The 25,374-nt window shown below is 37.1% G+C and overlaps 1 protein-coding gene across 1 annotated transcript; it reads left to right on the top strand.

The window, feature by feature from the left end:
• Nucleotides 1-18,519: 18,519 nt before the first annotated feature.
• LOC113279956 (uncharacterized mitochondrial protein AtMg00820-like) lies at nt 18,520-19,035 on the top strand. Its single transcript, XM_026528588.1, has 2 exons — nt 18,520-18,529; nt 18,686-19,035. Exons 1-2 carry the CDS (start codon nt 18,520-18,522, stop codon nt 19,033-19,035), a joined length of 360 nt encoding a protein of 119 aa, XP_026384373.1.
• Nucleotides 19,036-25,374: the final 6,339 nt, after the last annotated feature.

Here is a 25,374-nt window from a genome sequence, read left to right as displayed (position 1 = left end):
GAATATCAAGCTGTTTCTGGTCAGATCATTAACAAAAACAAAAGTAAGCTATTTGTGGATGGTACTTCACACATAAGAAGACAATTGATTAGTAACATGTTACACGTGGAAGTAGCAAAATTCCCTGACAAATATTTGGGGGTATATCTTTCTCCAGGAAAAGTTACATCTGCAATGGTTTGGCATATAGTTGAAGTGCTTCAAAGCAAATTAGAAGCATGGAAAGGTAACTTACTATCTTTTCATGATAGATTGGTGCTAGTTAAATCTGTTCTTTGTATTTTATCTATCTATAAAATGCCAGTTTATAGATGGCCTTCCTTTGTGATTAAGATATGTGAAAAACTTATAAGGAATTTTTTGTGGACTGGAGATGGATATATAAGAAATTCAAAACTCTTTCATGGAAAAAAGTTTGTAACCCTTATGAGGAAGGTGGTCTAGGTATTAAAAGACTCAAAGTTGTCAACCAATCATTGTTAATGAAGCTCATGTGGAGAATTTTAAATTCAGATGAAGGATGGGCACTGTTTTTATCTGCAAAATTTCAAGATAGATATGGCCAATGAACTTAAAATTGGAGATAATCCACAATTTGGAAAGGACTGAAATGGGCATGGAATGCTTTAAAAGATGATATCAGATGGAAGATTGGGGATGGCTCACACATTTCAGTTTGGTTTGATATTTGGTTTGGGGGAAATCCATTGATAAATGACATTGGTTACATAGATTATGTCAAGCAAAATATTAGTCTGAAAGTGAATGCACTTTTATCTGAAGGTCAGTGGAACATTCCAGTTGAACTGCAACCATTTATCTCCAATCATCTTTTGCCTGCAGTTCATGGTGGTGGTGATATAAGATTATGGAATGCTGATAAAAATGGTACCTTCTCAACTCATTCTGCAGTTGAAAGAATAAGATATCATGAACCAGTTTTATCATGGAAAAAATATGTTTGGAAGCATTTTATCCATCCTAGTATTTCCATCAATGTATGGAAGTTGCGACAAGAAGTCTATGTAGATGATATTATTATGGTGAAGAGGGGTTTTGAAATAGTTTCAATCTGCTGCATTTGTTGTGCATATCAAGATAATATGAATCATACACTCTGGGAGTGTGAGTTCAATGTTGCAGTTTGGGATTGGTTGACTATGGTTTTTGGATTTTCAAGGCCTCAATCATTTGAAGACGTTTGTCAGGTGGCCAAACATAAAAGTAAAATAGTTAAACAGATGTGGATGATAGCTGCTTGTGCTACTATGAAAGAGCTGTGGTTTCAGAGAAATGGCAAGATTTTTGGTGAAATTAAGCCTAATCTTAATAGATTTAATAAAAGCAGGATCATTCAGCAAGTTCATGAGGGTAGTTACAGAATGACAGTAAGCAGATCTGGGCTCACATATGAGAGTCAAATCATGTTTTTTTTTCAAAATTTAACATTCTGTTAGCTTTATATTTCTAGAGTTTGTAATTTATGTTTTGTTTATATGTAACAGCATTGAGTCAGTCCTGTTTTAGTGTTGTGACTTTGTTTTTCAATCAATAAAAAAATGTGATTCGGCAATATATATATATATATATATTTTCCTGAAAAGCCGACATCGGCCCGACTTAGCAAGATTAATTCTAAGATTAGGTTTTGCGACTCCTGATCGCCCTCCAAAGTGACCAAAAGGATAGCCAAAGATGTGTCCAAAACCTCAACTCAAGAATTCATTATAAAATGTCGCAGTATTTTCTACCTTATCCGAGCTTGGACTGGGTTATGTCCAATTATATTGACCTTATTATCAAGGGATGGAGATTCAAAAACTTAACAGCCGCTGATCATGTGCATTGAAACCATGGAAAAAGTTATAAATCAAATCAAAAGTTGTCTTTGAAAATGAAATTTTCAATATGGAAAAAGTTATAAATCAAATCATAAATCAAGGTTTTACTGGTGCAGAAACCATGAAGCTATACAAGAGATTCATCTTAATAGTGTTATGTCCAATTGGGGACAATTTTATGTAATTTAAGTATTTCTGTTTCTTTTGGGTTTTGGGGTTCAGTGGGTTGAGTATGTACTCAACCTATGGGTGTTGTGGGATTTTATATTTTGTTTACTTCTAGTAAGTTTCTTCAATCTAATTCTTACTTTTTCCAAGGAAAAAAAAAGAATTCATTATAAAATTTATTGGAATGAACTTTGGAAAGGAAAGTGAAGCAGATAAATTGGCTCTAATTGTTTGATCCAGTGTTTTTCTCTCTTATTCCCGACGTTTCGTAATTAGGTGACCTAGTTCAAATTTGCATAATTTTAAGGTAAGGAGGAGAAAGAAGTATTTATAAGTATTTTTTTTTTTTTACAATTATACACTTATGGATAATAATTAGTAAAATTTAGAAATGATTTATCTCTCAAACTATACCATGGATGTCCGTAAATTTTATACCATCAAAAAATCATTTTAAAAAACCCGCGCAACGAATATAAGCATGGCTATCAAATTATACATATCTCTTATACTATCAATAATCAATTAAAAGGGTAATTTTAGAAATATCCCCTTATTTGATGATATAGGTCACCTGTTAAGAGCGCTAAATAGGTTGAGGCTCAAAATCCTTGTTTTACAAATACTGGATCCAAGGAGTATAATCACCATACTCCTCAATAACGAGTTTTCCTATCCTAACCTTCTTAGAAATGGAATCAACAAGACTATTACCATTTCTTCTGGCAAAAGAAATTTTCAAAAAACGAAAACAAGCAAGAAGATGTTTAATATCTCTAGTAAATTTATTATCCTCTAACCTGACATTCATATTGTCATAGTTGATAGTCTGCACTACTAGTTCAGCGTCTGAGATGAGATGAATCTTTTTGATGTTGAAACCCTTTAGCTCAACGTCTCTGGAACAGTCATGCACTCTCCAACTTCAGGATTAATTATTCTATCTACATAGGTAATTTTAACTCCATCATTGGTTCATGTAAGAGAAAATAACACCTTTCCAGTGTTAACAGTGTAAGTAAGGTAATCAAAAGAGACGTCTACAAAACTAGTTAATTCTAAAGGTAGTAGAAGATGGGTTTAGAGTTTTACCTTGAAGATAGAGTCGCATCTATCTTTTCATAGTATCCAGCAACTCGCAAAGTGTTATCTGATATGATTTTCAATGTTGTTGTAGTAATATGATTCGTTCAAGACTTATGAAAGCGAATTTTTAGAATTTTTTTAATAAATAAAAATAGCGAACTAAATTAAAAAGATGTTGTGAAAATTATGGAGAGAATGGGGCTAGGATTCCACCATTGGTTGATATTAGTGATTTAATAAAACAATAATTATGCAACTCAACATTCAAATTGATTCTAATAGTATTGCCTAGACATGTAGATTTCCAAAAGAATAGATGTTAATCCAAGCATAGAATATCAAAACCCTAAAGCAAGCATATTCTATCAAGAGAAAATACACCTAACTAATCAAAATCATATAAACAATTTTTAGTTCAATGCAAAAATCATAATAGAGTTGTTGTAATTAATTAATAGAAATATATCACTTTTACCGAAACAACGGCTTCCTCCATAGCCCCAAGGATTGGGTTTAGCTCATCATGATGTTGGAAACACGCTCAAAAGTTGATTTCATTGCTCAAAGTAGGTGTACAAATGATGAAATGGAGAAAATGATGAAAATCGGGTGTTTGCAACGTTTATAATTGTTGCAAAACATTGTTACAAAGAACGATAAAAAAGAACTGTTGTTGTTGTATCTCTGTGACCCTCGTGTGACTGTCGTTGTCACTGTTGATAAACGACTTCCTCTGGTGGTCTTTTGTTCTTCATGTTCTTGGTGCAACAACAAAAACAGAGTTCTGAAAACTCTTGATTCACGCCTCATGAGCTCTCCTCTCGACCCCAAACTCTCAGGTTTTTTTCTATGTGATCCTAGGAACCTATTTATACCCAGTAACACCAAGAAATCTCTCTATAACTCAAGATAATTCTCTCTTAACTCGGCCTTGATGAAAAATATTCTGGGAATGTTTTCTTCCCTGATTTATCTTCTCACGCTGTTTCCCCACGCCAAATTACTCTCAATACATCCAGTCATTGTCCAGAAGTGTTCCAACATGCAGCAGCCACGCGAAAATCTCTTGGTCACTCAATCAGGACTCGGAATGGAAAACCAACCCGTGATGCTCTGATTTCATATCTTGGGTTATCTAGACAAATTTGGTCGAAACAAACACCCATAACAGCTTTGTTCTAACAAATCACATATACCCATGAAGTTTCAGCGATTGAATCGCACAAAAACTCCTCCAAAATCCGACCGAAAAATCTGCATGTGAATGGACATGTTTTCCCGCCAAAATATTTTTTTGAAATGTTGAAGATGAAGTGCCCCTATCCTTTTCTGGGGTGCGAATAGAAGATGGGTGCTGAGGACAAATTTGGGTGCTGAGGATGAATTTGGGCTACGCATAACCTTGGGTGTCCCTTAGCCAAATCTGGGGTCCGCATAGCAAATGTCCTTCAGGGGTCCAAATAGCACTTTTTGAGCAACTTTTTCCGCACAAGTGTATTTCTCCAAAAACACCTACACAAACATAAAAACAACATAATAGTACAAAATCAAGCACTAGCAATACAGACACTGAGGACAAGGGGACCAGTGGTTGATAAACCTAACTCTAGGTCAACACAACTGGCATATACAAGGGCACCAATGGTCAACTTTATTGAATTTATTCCGGTTGGTCTAATGGTCTGGTCTCTCTTTTTTTTTGTGTTGTCTCAATCACTCTATTCCACCCTAGCAAAGGTAACAACTTGAATCGTGTGCCCCACCAAATCTCTTAAAAAAAATAGAAACAGAAGGATTAGGATTCAACGAGATATGGCGAAACTACCATGTTTGTTTTTTAATTCTAACACCTGAGCTCTGTGCTTTTATGAATAGACTCTTTAGATGTTTCCATCTAATCAGATTGGTTCCTCAACTCCTATAACTAAGATGTTCTCATCCACTTAGATTGGTTGGTGCCAACCTTAATAAGCATAAATTTCTAGGCTCTGGAGTTTATTTGTTGCAGCTAATAGCTAATAAAAAGTTTCTTCCCCACCCCCAAACTTAAATCTAACATTGTCCTCAATGTTCTAAAGATGAAATTAAAAGCATGAACAATAAGAAACTGTTACCACTTGATGGATGGAAAAATAAATAAGGAAGGATATTACCGTAAGCATGAGTACCTCCCAGGAAATGCTAAATTTAAAGTCTTTAGCTAGACATCAAATACCTCAAAAAGGATTGTCACCTTCCAAAGTCATATATCAATAGTCGAAGCAATTGTGGGTCCATAAGACCAAATAGAGCTGACACCAGTATGAGACAACTGCACTGATTCAGCAAAATGAAAAGAAGGAGCACGTCCTCATCTAAGGTTTCTGTCAAGACAACTGGATTTATCTGCGGCGCGTAATTGAACTTCATATGTGTGTCTCGATAGATAGATTCATCCGAAAAACGGGTCTCTAATACCTGGGTTACCTCCTGGACAGTATCAGGAGGATCGGGTTGCAGAGTCTGAAAAGACTCAAGTAATATCTCAGATGTACAAGGCTCGAGTCCCAAGTTAGGGACTCTAATTAGGGATACGATACAATCACAAGAACCATCACTACACCCAAACTTAGGGTTCACAGACAAACCTCTAACTATTTCTTGAATTTCCGGATCTTCAGAGTCCTTAAAATACTCAAGAGATTCTTCTAGTTCTCTACCCCCAAACTTAGGGTCATCATTATTCTCAGAAAAACCTAAAACTATTGCCTGAATTTCTGGGTCCATAGAATCTTTAAAATACTCAAGAGCTTCTTCTAAAAATTGATCACATATCTGATCTAAGAGAATGGTTTCCTCAAAATCATCTAAAGAATCTACCAGTAAAGTGTCAAGCCAATTATCCTGAACCAAATCCTGAACTAAAGTGCTAATCATATTCACTTCTTCTAAATCATCGTTCTCAGAAGGTTGTCTAGTAACATTAAAGACATTTAGTTCAGTGGTCATATTACCAAAGGATATGTTCATAAGCCCAGTCCTACAGTTGATGACAGAGTTAGTTGTGGCTAAAAATGGGCGACCTAAAATCATTGGGATTTGACGACTTGGGTCCTGAACAGGCTGGGTATCTAGAACAACGAAATCCACAGGATAAATAAACTTATCAATCTCAATCAGAACATCCTCTATAACACCACGAGGGACTTTGACAGACCTATCAGCTAATTTTAGTGTCATTTTAGTCGGTTTCAACTTACCAAGACCTAGATAAGTGTATACATGATACGGGAGTAAGTTGACACTATCTCCTAAGTCAAGTAAAGCTTTATCGAGCATGTGTTTACCAATCACACAAGATATGGTGGGGCATCCAGGATCCTTGTACTTAGGGGGTGTTTGGTTCAGAAGAATGGAACTTACCTGACCAGCTAAAAAAGCTTTCTTATGGACATTAAGCTTACGCTTTCGTGTAGAAAGATCTTTAAGGAACTTGGCATAAGCAGGCATCTTCCTAATTGCTTCTAATAGCGGAATGTTGATGTTCACCTGCTTAAATGTTTCCATTATCTCGTTGAAAGTCGACTCCTTCTTTGTTGGGGCTAATAAATGTGGATATGGGGCTCTAGGCACAAAGGTAGACCTATCAGGAATTTATTGGGAATCCTTAGAGACTGTTTCAGTTTCCTCGTCTACGGTCTCCTCTTGGGAAGTATAAGGTGGAACTACAGTATGTCCACTAGGCATGGATACCTTATTGTCTACCGTTTTACTACTCCTAAAGGTTGTTATCGAGTTCACATGGTTTGATGATTTCTCACCAGCTAAAGATATTTGATGGACTCCCCTAGGGTTGGGTTGTGGTTGACTAGGAAACTTTCCTTTTTCTATCAATGTCTCATTTATCTGACTAACCTGGGTTTTCAACTCGGAAATAGCCTGAGAGTTACCTTGTACCATCTTTTTATTTTCATCTAATCCTTGTGCAACCGATTGCTGAAATTCTAAAGTGTTCCGAGTTAACAAGGCAAGAGACTCTACTAAACTCATGATTTTCTTATCTGAAGGGATCTGAAACTGTGCCGAAGCTGAAGGATTCTTAGTATAGACAAAACCTGGGGGAACCTGAGCATTACTAGACTGACCTTGATTCTGGCCCTTGGACCAAGAAAGGTTTGGATAGTTTCTCCATCCAGGGTTATAGGTTTCTGAATATGGGTCAAACTTTTGTCGGTTATCAAACCTAGTGTTGTTATAAAGAGCATTGGCTTGCTCTTCAACAGCATGACCTTCCCAAAAAGGCTCATTTCTTCCACTACTACCACTAGAATGACCTAATTCTAAGGCTTCTAACCTTTTGGCTATGGCTGCTATTTTGGCATCTGACTCATAAGATCCTTCTACCCTATTAACATTTTCTCTACTTAGAAGAATTGTTTTCTGGGGTTCCCTACTATTTTCCCATTGTTGGGTCTTATCGGAAATTTCATTCAAAAATGCCATCGCTTCATCAACAGTTTTATTCTCAAACCCACCTGTGCATAAGGACTCAACCGTGGTTGTTGTTGAATAATCTAAACCCTCGTAGAGGATCTGAACTAACCTAACCTTCTCCAAACCATGATGAGGACATTGAGATATCAAGTCATTGAACCTTTCTAAGTACCTATATAAAGATTCTCCCTCTTGTTGAGAAAAAGTACAGATTTGTGTCCTAATAGACGATGTTTTATGCCTTGGGAAAAATTTATGTATAAAGGCAGAAGTAAGTTGGTCATGGGTTTCAATTGACTCAGAGTCCAAACTATACAACCAAGATTTGGCTTTATCTTTTAAGGAAAAGGGGAATAACCTAAGTTTCAACGCATCATCACTTAGATTTTTAATTTTCAGAGTATTACAAACTTCCTCAAATTCCCTAACATGAAAATAGGGGTTCTCATTCTCCTTCCCTAAAAACATCGGGAGCATCTGTAAAGTCCCAGGTTTCAGTTCATAATTTGCCTCGGTTTCAGCTAACTTGATACAAGAAGGACGAGAGGTCCTAGTTGGGTTTAGCAAAGCTTTCAAAGTTGCCATTTCTGGCACTACCAAAGGACTAGGAGTACTAGGGGTACTTTCCTCACGAAGAGACAGATTCTCAAAACTGAAGTTTCCAAAAACGAGGCTCTCAAAAGAAGAGTCTTCGAGCTCCCCTCCTTCACAAGAAGAACTACTAGGTTTTTCACTAATCAAACGACCTAGAGTGTTTCTTTTCTAAGCCCGTTTAAAAACTTCGGGCATACACTAGAAAAATAAAATCAAAAAAGAAAATTCCTAAAAAGGAAGGGATGTTCTATGCAAACACAAACAAGGCTGACTCCACCACAGCAAACCTAATGATTTCTAGCAAACAAAAAGCATGATGGCTCCACTTAGATTGTTTCTAGACCAGCTTCTAATCCTTCGAACGGGAATTCGTTACAATTTAAGCAAACCCCTATGGAATCAATCCGAGTTAAAGTAAGTTGAATAGAGGCGAGGGAAGCTCAGTGGAGCTTTGATACCCAAGGCCTCACCGGTATTACAAGGCGGCGCAGTCACGCATTCAACTTACAAAAACGGTCAAGAACTTCGAAGTATGCTTAACAGAGTAACCAATATTTTTCGAATGACTTTCCTGTTAAGCTTGTTACTATATCGGTCTCGTTCTAGTCAAAATTTTAGGCTTAGGTTCGCGTTTGGTTTCGTTTTCCTAAGGAGGGCAAGAAGAGAACGGTGATGAAATCGGAACCCTTATCTTGTATGGCCAGTCCTTTCCCTTTACTAGGAAATTAAAGCAGCCGTTTTCAAGTCCTCAACATATATGCATACGAAGGAAGACAGTAACTCGCTGACAGGGGATTCGCGAGTGTTTCTAAAAACTTACCTCCCGTACCAGACGGGGGATGAACCTTTGTAGTCGACTCGGGCCACGACTCCTATGTCATGTACGAACCCGGGGGGCCGAGGTGATATCGTAATCACCGTCCTTCTCTGCAAACAGTTTATATTTAAACTACCCTTCCGTAGGGTTTAAAAATAATGTCCCAAAATTTATAGTCCAAAGTCCAAAAGTATAAAGTGCAAAAGAAAAAGAAAGTCTAAAAAAAATAAAAATGTCGCTCTTTTTTTTTCTCTTTTTTTTTTTTTATAAAATAAAAGAAATCTTCTTCTTTCGCTCCTTTCGCTTTGCCTTTCACTCGAAGTCCTTAAGTATTCACCAAAAGCTTTGGAAAAATTTTCTTTCGCTCCAAATTCCGAATTCTGTAAGAAAAAGACAAAAACCCAAAAACGTAAAAAAGAACAAATAAAATAAAAACCTAAAAAAAATCTAAAAACTTTATCCTAAATACAAGTCCGCTTCGGCGGCACCAAAAATTGATGTGATTTTCAATGTTGGTGTAGTAATATGATTCGTTCAAGACTTGTGAAAGCGTATTTTTAGAATTTTTTTAATAAATAAAAATAGCGAACTAAATTAAAAAGATGTTGTGAAAATTATGGAGAGAATGGGGCTAGGATTCCACCATTGGTTGATATTAGTGATTTACTAAAACAATAATTATGCAACTCAACATTCAAATTGATTATAATAGTATTGCCTAGACATGTAGATTTCCAAAAGAATAGATGTTAATCCAAGCATAGAATATCAAAACCCTAAAGCAAGCATATTCTATCAAGAGAAAATACACCTAACTAATCAAAATCATATAAACAATTTTTAGTTCAATGCAAAAATCATAATAGAGTTGTTGTAATTAATTAATAGAAATATATCATTTTTACCGAAACAACGGCTTCCTCCATATCCCAAAGGATTGGGTTTAGCTCATCATGATGTTGGAAACACGCTCAAAAGTTGATTTCATTGCTCAAAGTAGGTGTACAAATGATGAAATGGAGAAAATGATGAAAATCGGGTGTTTGCAACGTTTATAATTGTTGCAAAACACTGTTACAAAGAACGATAAAAAAGAACTGATGTTGTTGTATCTCTGCGACCCTCGTGTGGCTGTCGTTGTCACTGTTGATAAACGACTGCCTCTGGTGATCTTTTGTTCTTCGTGTTCTTGGTGCAACAGCAGAAACAGAGTTCTGAAAACTCTTGATTCACGCCTCCTAAGCTCTCCTCTCGACCCCAAACTATCAGTTTTTATTCTATGTGATCCTAGGAACCTATTTATACCCAGTAGCACCAAGAAATCTCTCTATAACTCAAGATAATTCTCTCTTAACTCGGCCTTGATGAAAAATATTCTGGGAATATTTTCTTCCCTGATTTAGCTTCTCACGCTGTTTCCCCACGCAAAATTACTCTCAATGCATCCAGTCATTGTCCAGAAGTGTTCCAACATGCAGCAGCCACGCGAAAATCTCTTGGTCACTCAATCAGGACTCGAAATGGAAAACCAACCCGTGATGCTCTGATTTCATATCTTGGGTTATCTAGCCAAATTTGATCGAAACAAACACCCATAAAAACTTTGTTCTAACAAATCACATCTACCCATGAAGTTTCAGTGATTGAATCGCACAAAAACTCCTCCAAAATCCGATCGAAAAATCTGCCTGTGAATGGAAATATTTTCCCGCCAAAATATTTTTTTGAAATGTTGAAGATGAAGTGCCCCTATCCTTTTCTGGGGTGCGAATAACAGATGGGTGCTGAGGACAAATTTGGGTGCTGAGGATGAATTTGGGCTACGCATAACCTTGGGTGTCCCTTAGCCAAATCTGGGGTCCGTATAACAAATGTCCTCCAGGGGTCCAAATAGCACTTTTTGAGCAACTTTTTCCGCACAAGTGTATTTCTTCAAAAACACCTACACAAACATAAAAACACCATAATAAGTACAAAATCAAGCACTAGCAATAGAGACACTGAGGACAATTCAGACACAAAAATGTGTCTATCCTCCAAGTATGTTGCTTAGCCAAATCATTAATGATATTACCATCAAAGCAGGAGATAATCCACTCAATCACTGAGTCACGATTAGTTGAAACTTGATCATATCAATGTTAACCAACCTCCATATAACCCTTGCATGATTGCAGCTAATCAAGAGATGGTATAGAGATTCGTTTTCATGATTAATTATATTGTAGTGAGTTCCCATGGTGTTGTTGAATTGACAGAGCCTTTTTCTTGTAGGCACTATTCATTTGAGACATTTTCATGTGAAAAGAATGATTCTGTGGGGAGCTTCATAGACAAAAAATATTTCCATATTTCCTTTATGATAGTGTTGATACATGGCTGATGAGAAACTCCGCTTTCAACTAGTTTATTGTAAGTACTCTTGATAATGAAGAGACCATCTTTAGTTGGCCTCCATCTGATGATGTCATCTTCATATGGAGTAATATTCGTTATTTGGATTTCATTAGCAACTTCAGTAGTAAAAAATAAGCTAAAATTTTTGATATCCCAAGTAGATGTATTAGGAATTATGAGGTCACTGACAAAAACATAACTGAAAATTATTCTTTGCTTTGGAACGAAATCGTTGGAGTCTATAAGACTTGATTAGGCTCTAGAATAGGTCAACGCCTCACGAGCATGACTCAAGACTTTCCTTGGCCTCATGACTGATTCCTAGTACATCCCCATGAGTTATAATGATCATGTATGTACTCGAGCCTTGTGACTGACTCCTGCGCTCTGCATGCTCATCAGAGATACCAATAAGTATATAAATAGCCATCATAAGCCGCTACACAAGATTGAGGATCAACCTCAGCCTCTCTTGTGTCCTACACACGCTTTCTAAGGCATTTCTTACTTTTCACGTGACTCATCCTAGTCATAGCCTACTAATACATCAATATAAGAGCTAACTCAGCCACATAATGGAGGGATAATAATTAGGATTTTGTCTGGAAGTCTACGACACATGCGAGAAATATCCTATTGTATTTCTTACCCGCTAAAGAGAATATTCAGTTAATATATCATATGAATCTAAGGATAAAGCTTATCACAAATTATATTTAGCTATTCCTTTAATTAAGGAAGGAATGATCCTCACGGAAAATAATCCTTATCTCACTGTCCTGGGACTATAAATAATCAATTCAGCTAAACACACCTCTCAAAACATTCTTTTGGTAGTACAAGGGATGCTTCATTCACAGGGCAGAAAGGATTAGTGATGGTCTTATAGAGGAAAGCTGATGAAAAATTTAAATGAGGATTGTTCGTGCTCAATCTCTCGAATCTCACACTCGAAGCCCTAAATATTAATTTTATCCTTTCATCAAAATTTAGGTATTTACACAAACGAAACCACGTCAAAAGGAACGAGCTTGGAAGAATTAGCAGAGAAAGAAGACGATGTTGAGCTTGAATCTAATCCGACTTCGTGAAATGACTTGAGAAGTGTAGGATAATTGGGAGACGTATTTGTCATCAAACGTTAGATACCTTTTTTTTATAGTTATTTTACTTATTCCATGAGGCGAAAATGGAACACCGCCTCTCCTTTTAAATCCAAGCTAGCTTGTTATGCTGATCCGAGCGGAAGACATTGTCAGGTAGGAAGTTTGGTTGGGGAAACACATCCTTTTAAATATAATGTAAGTGTCTTAATATGAGCTCAAAGAGAACATAAATCTCACGTGGAGTAAAAGGGTAAGAGCTCGCTTGATTGTGATTTCCAGTACGAATACGAACAGTGACTGCGTGACCTATCAATCCGTTAGACCATCGGAATTTGAAGCTAAAGGTGTCGGAAAAGTTACCATATGGATAACTATCTTGTGGCAGCCAAATGTTCATAACGACGTTTCTTTTTGATCCTTCGATGACGGTTGTTCCTATCATTGTGAAGCAGAATTCACCAAGCGTTGGATTGTTCACCCACCGATAGGGAACGTCAAATGGGTTTAGACCGTCATGACACGGGTTAGTTTTACCTTGCTGATGATAGATCCGCGATAGTAATTCAGCATAATACCCTAGGAACTGTTGATTCACACAATTAATCATTGTGTTTGGTTGAAAAGCCAGTAACGCGAAGCTATTGTGTGCAAAAGTATAACTGCACGCATCTGAATCGGAATCCAAGCTGGAAAAAATGACACATGCACCCGTCGCCCGATTTTCGTCTTACAATAAGAACTTCCGGGTCCCTAAAAGCACGTATCGTAAGGTAGCCTTGGCAGCGAATGATTTGCGGGGACCATACTGAAGTACTATTCCTATCGATGACGGTCACTCTTACGAACAAACTTGATACAAATACGAAGCTATGATGAAGTGCTCCCAAACATAAATAATAGTGTGGAACAAAAGGATAAGAGCTCGTTTGATTGTGATTTCCAGTATGAATACGAACCGTAAATGCGTGACCTATCGATCCTTTAGACCATCGAAATTTGAAGTTAAAGGTGTTAGAAAAGTTATTATATGGATAACTGTCTTGTGGCAGCTAAACGTTGATAGCAATGTTGCTTTTTGATCCTTCAATGACGGTATTTCCTATCACTATGAAGCAGAATTCACCAAGTGTTGGATTGTTCACCCACCAATAGGAAACGTCAGCTGGGTTTAGACCACTGTGAAACATGTTAGTTTTACCCTGCTGATGACAAATAAGCGATAATAATTCACGATATGAATCGTTGAAAAACCAGTGACGCGAAGCTATTCTGTGCAAAAATATGACTGTAACGCCTCTAAATCAGAATCCAAGCTAATCCCAACTGTCGACATGTAATAGGAACTTTCGGGTCCCTAGAGTCTTTTCTTTTTCTTATGAAAAGAGGCAAGCCTCATATATTAATGATAAACCGATTTTGAATCGAAACGGTTACAACAGTTGCAGGATACGGGACTAACTCAGGAATTTCTAGACCAGGGACTAACAACATTGATCTACAACAACATTTGAAGAAAAATCTAACCATTTCCTACCGATTTTCAAGCAACATGACAGGTTCAAATGGACTGATTTGTTAAGATTACTTCCGAACCATCTAACAATTCCACATACAGTAAAGTTGCAGGGACCGAAAGATCCATCCACTTCTCAAGGCTTTTCCATCATTACAGTAGCACATATGACAATGGTATAATAAAATTCATAGATCCCACCGATAATCATAGTTTTCATCAAAGATATTGTAATATAAGTAACAAAGGTAATCAAAATCGGTTTTCTTGGAGAGGAATCAGTCTGAAATTTTGTTGAAATCTGTCTGTTGTATCCATTGCTTAGTGTCTTTGGAATTGATAATTTTGCTAGTGTCTTCTGAGATGTTCTTACTCCTGGTGTTGGAGAATTCTTGTTGCTCCTGCTGTTGTTGTTGCTTGATTTCTTAAAAAACCCAAACATAAAATCCCTAAATCAAACCCTAACTAAAATTTAACGCTAAAAACAATAAAAAGACGAGATATTAGCAGGGTGAAAGTTGAAAAGAGATGAGCTGCTCAAATCCTCCCAAAGGAGCAGATCCGAGCTGGAAAAAATTTAGCCGGCCGCGGTTTCTCTCATAGTTGGTTTTGAGGAGAGAGGTTTTAACCGGGAGGGTCCCTAGAGTCACATGGTGCAAGATAGCCTAGGCAGCGAATGAGTTTCGTGGACCATCCTAAAGTACTATTTCCATCGGAGGCAGCATCTCTTACGAAGAAGCTACAATGAAGTGCTCCCAAACACAAATAGTAGTGTACCTTTTAATTTTGGATCGGTGAAGATACTCATCATATACGCACGCACATTCGTACATGATTATAGGCATTGGGCCATGGTGCCTTGACTTTACGGTACAATAACACAGGCAAAAGCCTAGCTCTAGTTATTCCACTCAATCAAGCAAAAAGACAAGTCAAATAGCATATGGGATTCCTCTGAAAAGAGAAATCTAGAGGCAGAAGAAAAAAAAGCAAGATAAATCTCTCTCTCTCTCTAGAGAGAGAGTTACTTTTAAACGCAAGCATGATTGGCCCCATTGTTCTTTCTTCAATCAAGCGAGAATGCAAGTGAAGCTTTTAAAAGGTCGGTTACTTTGATGATTCTTTTGTTATCTTTGTTTGTTTCTCTCTAATTATTAAAACAGTATAAGAGGATATATACGTATCTGACTAGATCTTTGGTTGTCCAACACAAAAGAATATAATGACCGTTGATTGAGATTGTCTGCGAGTGAAGGAGAGGCTCAAACTAGTTGCACGAGCATATGTACGCTGCAAGAGTAGCTGCGATACTGTTTCTTGATGCTGATCAAATATGGTGCATGCATGCACATTTGAGCTTGAGTAAAATTTGTTGAAAGGAATTATATATAGTTCACATTGAAGCATAAAGCCAACATCATCTATAGAATACCCGTATGGTCGGCTAATTGTTGTCTAGACAAAAAAGTACATGAAAATCATAAACCTTATCTCCCTTTTTCTCGATTCATTTTCCTTGGCTCCATCATGAGCCATCTTCTTCTTCTTTTTCAATCTCCCCGTAGGCCCATCTATTAAGACACGTATCTGAGACCGATATGGAAAGTATTCCATATATAAGTCTCTTAAAGGTGGAATTTGTTTAAGACTCGGATAGACAGTCTTAGATATGGTTTAAGAAAAGGAATTATATGTGTGTTAGGAAAGTCTTTGTTCCTTGAGTTCCAAGTCTTGGCTTGTATAAATATATGTTTATGGAATAAGAATAAACACACCAAATTATTATTATCAATTCGTGACATGGCATCAAGAGCCAGTTACAAAACCTAAAAAAAACGTTCAAACCCTAAAAGATGGGTGACGAAATAGAATCATCCAAAGGGAAGATGGTGGAGTATGATATACAAAAGAAGAACCCAGTATATCATCTAGGATCTAGTGATGGACCGGGAATTATCATCACGCCAATTATTCTAAGAGGAACTAATTATGATGAATGGGCTAGAGCCACACGGAGGTCGTTGATAGCCAAGAGAAAATTTGGTTTTGTTGATGGAACCATCAAACAACCTGTAGAACCAGAACAGTTGGAAGATTGGATAGCAGTTCACTCGATGCTAGTTTCATGGATTAGTAATACATTAGAGGCATCAGTCAGATCAACTTTAGGAGACTATGATGATGCGAGTCTGTTATGGGCACACTTGAAGAGAAGATTCTGTGTTGTGAGTGGAACAAGAATATGCCAACTAAAAGCGTCTTTAAGTGATTGCAAGCAAAAGAAAACAGAGGGAGTTGTTGTATATTATGGAAGATTGAATAAAATATGAGATGATATGGTGACTTATATGAAGATACCTAAGTGCAAGTGTGGACTATGCACTTGTAATATTGCAACTCAGGTAAGTACATTAAGAGAAGAAGATTTCTTGCATTATTTTTTGATTGGCCTGGATTCTGTTTACAGTTCTGTGCGTGAACAACTGTTAGCTAGGGATCCACTCCCGCCAATAGAAGTTGCGTATCAAACAATTGTCAACTCGGAGCGTCTGAGAATTGGAGATGTAGGTGTGTCTGCAGATGTACAAGACAATATCATGGCTTTCAAAGTACAAGTTGATCAACGTATGCTAAATAGCGCCTATGATCCTTCTAAGCACTGCAAGCATTGCCACATACAAGGACACTCTGATGATGGGTGTTTTAAAATTATTGGATACACTGAATGGTGGGTAGATAGAACAAAAAGTGGAAGACGAGGTCGAACTGGAGGAAGAGGACGTACTGGTTATGCAGGCGGAAGAGGTGGCAGAGGACAAGGTGGTAATACTGTTCGTGCACACAACTTGCATATTCCAGCAGCAAATCAATCTGGTGGTGCGTTGACAGCCGATGTATCAGGACTGGTGGGAGTTACAGCAGCACAGGTTCAGCAGGTGATGGAGTTTTTAAACTCAAGAAAGTCTGGTTCACATCTACAAGGTAAAAAGAATAAAACTTCTTGGATTGTTGACACAAGAGCAATAAACCATGTCACGTATGAGATACGTGACATGTTAAATGTAAGGGACATTAAGGCATGTTCCGTTGGATTGCCTGATGGAAAATATGCGTACTCTGAAAAAATAGGGACTGTGATTCTTCCTGGTGGATTGAGACTTGATAACGTAATTTATGTGCCTCAGATAACTTGTAACCTAATTTCTGTTACACAACTTATTGATGAGATGATATGTATTATCCAATGTACTAATAGTTTGTTTGATACAGGACCGGTTGACGAGGAGGATGATTGGAGTGGCTGAGAGACAAGGTGGACTATATATTTTCTGTGGTGTGCCTCAGGTTGAAGTTATGGCCGTGAGTGAAGATACATATGAGCTCTGGCATAGACGAATGGGACATCCTTCAGAAAAGGTTTTACAGAGGTTACAAGGAGTGAGTAGATTAATAAAGAAGAATAATGATGTTTGTGATATTTGTCCACGAGCAAAACATCGTAGAAGTAGTTTTGCTAAGAGTCTGAGTAAATCAAACTGTATTTTTGAGTTAGTTCATATAGATTTATGGGGTCCATATAAGATAAATTCATGATGTGGAGATCAATATTTTCTGACAATAGTAGGTGATTTTTCAAGAGGTGTGTGGATATATTTACTTCAGAGTAAAATTGAGGTTGAATTAATATTTCGTAATTTTGTTGCTCTGGTAAAGCGACAGTTTAACAAAGAAATCAGAATTGTTAGAAGTGACAATGTAACTGAATTTAATGCATTGCGTGCTTATTTCAAGACTAATGGGATAGTCTTTGAGACATCGTGTGTAGGTACACCTCAACAGAATGGAACAGTTGAGAGAAAACACCAGCATATGATGAATGTGGCAAGGGCTTTGAGATTTCAAGCGAATTTGCCTATACGGTTTTGGGGAGAATGTGCACTGACTGCAACATACTTAATTAATTGTACACCTCTGAACAATAAAACTCCTTATGAGATATTGTTTGGAAAGCAACCTCCATATAATCAGTTGAAGGTGTTTGGATGCTTGTGTTATGTGCATGATCAAAGTAGTAAAGGAGATAAGTTTGCAAGTAGAGGAAGAAGATGTATATTTCTTGGTTACCCTTTTGGTAAGAAGGCATGGCAAGTTTATGACTTGGACACAAGACAATTTCTGGTGTCGAGAGATGTAAGGTTTTATGAACATCAGTTTCCATATAAGACTGATATGGAAAATGTTTTGAATAAGAAAGGACAGTCGGGTCCTAATGCTTCGCCTGTCAAGGATCTGTCGAGTTATGGAGACTCGATTGAGACGGATACAGAAGGTGTTGTGACATGGACTCATCCATCCAGTCCAGATGTGAGTTGGAGCGATGATGAGGATAGCTCAGTCACGAGCATAGGTGAGGTCGCAGACGCAGTCGCAGACACACAAGAAGTTACTCCAGAACCGACTGAAGGGGATGTCGATGCTACATAAGATGTTGGTAGTCGCAAAGATGTGACAGCAGAAGAAGAGATGGGTAAGGGTAAGCGTCAGAAGGTTCCTTCTAGTTGGCTCAAAGGATTTGTGACGCACACCATTTGAGAAAATAGTCCATCTCAACATCATTCCGCACAATCGTCGTCCTCAGGTACACCTTATCCTTTGACATATTATGTTAGTTGTGATAGGTTTTCTGCAGTACATAAAACTTATCTTGCAGCGCTAAATGCAAAGTCTGAGCCTAAAAGTTTCAGAGAAGCAATGAAGTATCCAGGATGGAAGAAAGCAATGGCAGAAGAAATAAGAGCATTGGAAGAACAAGGTACATGGGATTTGACAGAGTTACCGCCGGGTAAAAAGGCACTAGGCAGCAAGTGGATCTATACAGAAAAGTATGATGAGAACGGAAAGTTGGTACGATTAAAAGCGAGACTTGTAATCTTTGGAAATCATCAAGTTGAAGGATTAGATTACAATGAAACGTTTGCACCAGTGGCGAACATGACAACTGTTCGTATGTTTCTGGCCGTTGCAGCGGCTAAAGAGTGAGAAGTGCATCAGATGGATGTACATAATGCATTTCTTCATGGAAATTTGGAGGAGGAAGTGTATATGAAGATACCGCCTGGGTTTGCCAAGGGTAATCCGAATATGGTGTGTAGGATGAAGAAATCCTTATATGGTCTACGAAAAGCTCCCCGGTGTTGGTTTGCAAAATTGTCAGCCGCATTGAAGAATTATGGGTTTCGTCAATCATACTCAGATTATTCTCTCTTTACCATGGTTAAGGGAAAGATGCAACTTAATGTACTGGTGTATGTTGATGATTTGGTTATTGCAGGTAATGATCTAGTTGAGCTTACAAAATTTAAGACATACTTGGGTCAATGTTTTAAGATGAAAGATTTGGGAAAATTAAAATACTTCCTAGGTTTGGAAGTGGCTCGTAGTAAACAAGGTTTCTACATATGCCAAAGAAAATATGCGTTGGATATTATTATGGAAACAGGTTTGTTGGGAGCAAAACCTGCGGAATTTCCAATGGAAACGAATCATCGTCTTTCTTTGGCAAAAGGTGAGTTGCTCAATGATGTGGAGAAATATAGAAGACTGGTTGGACGTCTAATTTATCTGTCAGTCACAAGACCAGATCTTGCTTACTCTGTACATACTTTGTCTCAGTTTATACAAAAACCTAGATTGGAGCATTGGGAAGCCGCACTGCCTGTGGTTAGATATTTGAAGAAGAGTCCTGGACAAGGAATTCTGCTGCGCTCGGATAGTAGTCTAAACTTGAGAGGTTGGTGTGACTCAGATTGGGCAAGTTGTCCTCTAACTAGGGGCACTCTAACAGGCTGGTTTGTACTTCTTGGAGAATCGTCAGTGTCCTGGAAGACTAAGAAGCAACACACTGTGTCACGTAGCTCAGCTGAAGCAGAATACCGCTCGATGGCGGCAACAACGTGTGAATTGACATGGTTAAAACAATTACTCCGAGATTTGGGAGTTCAACATACACAAGGAATGAGTCTTCTTTGTGATAGTCAGTCAGCATTATACATTGCTAAAAATCCAGTTTTTCATGAACGTACCAAGCATATAGAGGTGGATTGTCATCTGGTCAGGGATGCAATATTGCGGAAGATTATATCACCTTCTTACACTCCTACCAAAGTGCAATTGGCGGATATTTTCACTAAATCATTAGGGAAAGCTCAGTTTCATGGAATTTTGTCCAAGATGGGCATTTGTGACTTGCATGCTCCGTCTTGAGGGGGGTATTAAGACACGTATCTGAGACTGATATGGAAAGTATTCCATATATAAGTCTCTTAAAGGTGGAATTTGTTTAAGACTCGGATAGACAGTCTTAGATATGGTTTAGGAAAAGGAATTATATGTGTGTTAGGAAAGTCTTTGTTTCTTGAGTCCCAAGTCTTGGCTTGTATAAATATATGTTTATGGAATAAGAATAAACACACCAAATTATTATTATCAATCGTGACACCATCGTATCTCTCTTTTTCTCTCGCCAGAATCGAACATGCATCATTGGTAGGGTTCCTTCTTCGGCATGGCCTCTATGTTTCCTGCATGCGGTTTTTTTTAATGATAAGTTATTTCATGTATAATTTATTAAGGAAATAAATTAGGTAAAACGCCATAGTACTTAAAATGAGTTGAAATGATTTCTGCTAAGAATTTAAAAGTTTGTTGGTTACACGAAATAATCATGGTTTTAGATTTCCTTCCAGAAATCCCTCCCATGGACAATTAGTTGCCCAACTCACTCCATTAAAATATCCAATTCCACTAATGATAAGATACTGTAAATTAGTATCTGATATGATTAAGTAAGAGACGATGATAACATTAGATTAATAGGAGATATTGTTGTTAAACCCAATCCGCAATCTTAATTTTGTGGTCTCCGCATGCATGATGCATATCTTTTAGGAGAGTACAGAAAGTAGAGTCAAATAAATGTATTGGGTATATCATGCTTCTTTTTTCATTGTTTTGCTATTAATAATGACTACTTGACCACAAAGATTAGGATCATGTTTTCTTTACTTAGTCGCATAACGAGACAGTCTTGCTTTCGATTAGAGACGGTTTAATTTCGTCTCCCATACCATTAGTTAGGTGGCTCCCTTTTCTATAAAATAGTATTGGAGGGGATGGGAATATGGGATGGATCGATGTGTTCTGATTTCAATTCAGACGCCATGTATTAAGAAGAAAAAGGCTCTAATCGGATAATCTTACATCACACATATATAAAAGATTTTAATGCGATTATTGGGTATCAAACTTGCATCAACTTTTTCCTGGACAAGGAAAACATCGTATTTCGTGTTCCATTTGTTTGAAAGATAAACACACAATTATTATAAGGGTTACTGAATTCCACGAATTTTCCAATTAATGAATCTAAGTGATTCAAAAATATTCTTCTTTTTTTTCCAAAAAAGTGATCCTCGAACATGATCGGATACGCTAAACATTGTTATTAATTGTGACGAAGCATCTCGGCGCACCGCAGAACATACTTAACCTTACTTGCGAGACAGGCTAGCTATGGAATAGTTATTCATCAAGACGTACCATTTCATGTCTATTTATGTATTTTTGTTTGTGCAATCGTTCCACACGGTAGCAGATGCATTTGCTAAACAAGGCTGATGCAATCTCATGCAACATGATTCCCGCGTCATTGTCAAATGTCATTAGTGTTTCAATTATTTGTCAAGCGCTTCGTCACCTGTCTCACTTATTACCCAACTTTATACGATAATTTATTAATGTAGGATGGTTTATTGGTTGAAAAGGAATACCTCCAAAATAAAAATACCTTCGAAATTTATTTCACAGTTAGAAATGGAGAAGTTTCTATGTTGGAAGGTAAGCCCGAGTCAGCATAGCCGACAAAGCATTATTTAGGAACTTTCTTTCAGTAATATAAGTCCAAACATTTGACATCAATAGCTTTGTATAGGTAAGCAAATATCAGGATTCTTATTCATCAATTATATATTCTGGTACCCATTATAACGTTAGTTGAAATTTTGTTAGATCCTCCTCATCACTTGCCTTTCTCTTCATTTTACCTATCTTGCTAAAGTTCGCATTTTTCTACAACTACAAAGTACTTAGGTGGTGCAAATTAAGCATTTAATTCTTTTATAGTGAACATCACTTTCTCATCACGAACAAGAGTACCCCAAGTTAACTTTGCTATAAAGAAAAAGGCAGGGGTGACTAATTTCCACATCCTCTAATCTAATTGTAGTTATTAATCTGTTTATTGTCAAATTGATAATATAAAATAATGTAGTCTTCTACTCCCTCGGTTCTATTTTACTTGATGTTACAGAGTTTTTCACGCAGATTAAGGAACATCAATGAGAGTTAAATTTTTTCCAATTCTACTCATATTGACACCTTTTAAAATAAATAAATGACCTAGTTTTTAGTTTCTAGATTGTAGGAAAAGTTATCAATCCCACTGTAATTTACTTGGGATGTACCAAATTTTTATAGATTAGAGTATATATCCTCCATGGGAAATATTTAAAAAAAATTGGAGTAATTGTTTATGTGTTGATTACGATGAGAATTTTATGCTCTCCCTCAAGATGGAGTATGGAGATCTCGAATACCCATTTTGGACAAAAGAAAGTTAAACTGAGCTTTCCCTAACACTTTTGTGAAAATATCTGCCAGTTACACCGTTGTAAGAGTATATGATGGTTAATCTTCCCTGCTATTGCATCTCTGATAAGATGACAATCTACTTCTATATGTTTTGTTCTTTCATGAAATACTGGATTTTGAGCAGTATATAATGCTGACCGACTATCACAGAAGAGATTCATCCCATGAGTATGATGAACCCATAAATCACCAATTAACTGTTTCAACCATTTCAATTCACATATTACCGCTACTATAGATCTGTATTATGCTTCTGCTGATGAACAAGAAACTGTATATTGCTTCTAAGTTTTTCAAGACACATGCGAGAAACCAAGAAGCACAAACCAACATGTTAATGAACGTCTTGATAATGGACAACTTTCCCAATCTGAATCACGCCATCCTTCTAAACAAAAGTAACTATCAAAACGCAACATGATTCTTTGTCCAGGACTCTTTTTCAAAATATCTAACCACAAGAAGCTGCTTCCCAATACTCCACCCTTGGCTGCTGCATAAATTGTGATAAAATATGCACTGAGTATGCAAGATCAGGTCTTGTCATTGACAAATAAATCATACGACCCACCGATCGTCTATATTTTTCCACATCATCTAGTATCTTGACTTTTTCTAATGCCAGCCGATGATTCGTTTCTATTGGAAATTCTGCAGGCTTTACTCTCAATAATCTAGTCTCCATGATAATATCAAGTGAATATTTCCTCTGACATATGTAGAATCCTTGTTTACTACGTGCCACCTCTAGAACTAGAAAGTATTTTAAATCCAAGATCTTTCGTTCTAAAATACTGTCCCGAATAAGTTTTAAAGTTGTGAAGTGCAACCAAATCATTGCCTGCCACAATCAAATCATAAACATAAACCAAGACATTAAGTTGCATCTTTCCCTTTGTCATTGTAAAGAGAGAATAATCTGAATATGACTGTTTAAAGCCATAACTCTTCAAATCTGTTGATAACTTTGCAAACCAACACCTAGTGCCTGTTTTAGACCATACAACAATTTCTTAATTCTATAAACCATATTAGGATTTTCCTTGGAAAAACCCGGAGGTATCTACATATACACTTCTTCCTCCAAATCATCATGAAGAAACGCATTGTGTACATCCATTTCATGCACTTCCCAGTTCTTAACTGCTGCAACTGCCAGAAAAGTACGAACTGTTGTCATCTTTTCCACTGGTGCAAAGGTCTCATTGTAATCTAATCCTTCAACTTGATGATTCCTAAAAATCACCAATCCTGCTTTCACAGGTATCAAATTTTCATTTTCATCTCGCTTCTCTCTGTAAATCCACTTTCTCCCTAATGCCTTCTTCCCAGGTGGTAACTCCTCAAATTCCCATGTTCCTTGTTCTTCCGTGGCTCGTATTTCTCCAGCCATGGCTTCATGCCATCCTGGATGTTTCAAAGCTTCCTTGAAGCTCTTGGGGTCATTTTCTGCAGTTATTGCTGCAAAATATTTTTTGTGTACAACAGAAAACCGGTCACAACTAACATAATATGTTAAAAGATAAGATGTACCTGAGGTCGATGATTGTGTATATTGAGTTGAAGATGGAGTAATTTCCAGTACTGTATGCGTCACAAAATCTTCGAGTCTGCTAGAAGGAATTTTTGACGCTTTCCTTTACCCATCTCACTGATGTTGTTATCTACCATGACCTATGCTTGTTATTACTTCCACTATCACCACTAAAATGAGGTGAATTTTATTGTTCATTCTCCTCCGTTTGTTCTTGTATAAGTTCCTCTACTATTTCGGTTTCACTTCCAGAACTGGATTGTGGTTCATCACTACTTTGTCTGTGTTGATGTTGCTTACGCTATTGATGTTCAGCAGGCTGTCTAGGTGACGGAAACTCCTCCATATCCTCATCATCACTCCAACATATTTCATCACTTGATGTAGCAATATTGGTAGCCTGTCCATCATTTGGATTGATATATGGAAACCGAAGTTCATAAAAATCTACATCTCTTGATACTTAAAATTGTTTTGTGTCCAAATCATAAACTTGCCATGCCTTTTTACAAAATGGGTATCCAAGAAACACACATCTCCTTCTTCGACTTGCAAACTTGTCACCGTTTCTATTTTGATTATGTACACAACATAAACACCCAAATACTCGCAACTGATCATACAAAGGAAATTTTCCAAACATAACTTCGTATGGAGTCTTATTTTCAAGTAAAGGTGTTGGTGTTCTATTAATCAAGTATGATGCCGTCAATGCACACTCCCCCAGAATTTTATTGGTAAATTATATTGAAATCTCAAAGCTCTTACTATATTCCTTATATGTTGATGCTTTCTCTCAACTTTCCCATTTTGTTGCGGTGTACTAACACAAGATGTCTCAAATATCATACCACTAGACTTAAAATACTCGCATAAAGAATTAAACTGTGTCACATTATCACTTCTAACATATTTGATTTCCTTGTCAAATTGACGTTTGATAAGAGTAACAAAATTAAGAAACATCAATTCTGCTTCAGTTTTGGTTTTGATCAAATAAATCCACACACCTCTTGAAAAATCATCAACTATTGTCAAGAAATAATGAGCTCCACAAGACGAAGGTGTCTTGTAAGGGCCCCACAGATCCAGATGAACCAATTCAAATAAACAACTAGTTTTACTCTGACTAACAT

This window comes from Papaver somniferum, chromosome 5, assembly GCF_003573695.1.
Source record: "Papaver somniferum cultivar HN1 chromosome 5, ASM357369v1, whole genome shotgun sequence".
Classification (NCBI taxonomy): Eukaryota; Viridiplantae; Streptophyta; class Magnoliopsida; order Ranunculales; family Papaveraceae; genus Papaver; species Papaver somniferum.
This window is presented reverse-complemented; position numbering and strand designations above follow the sequence as displayed.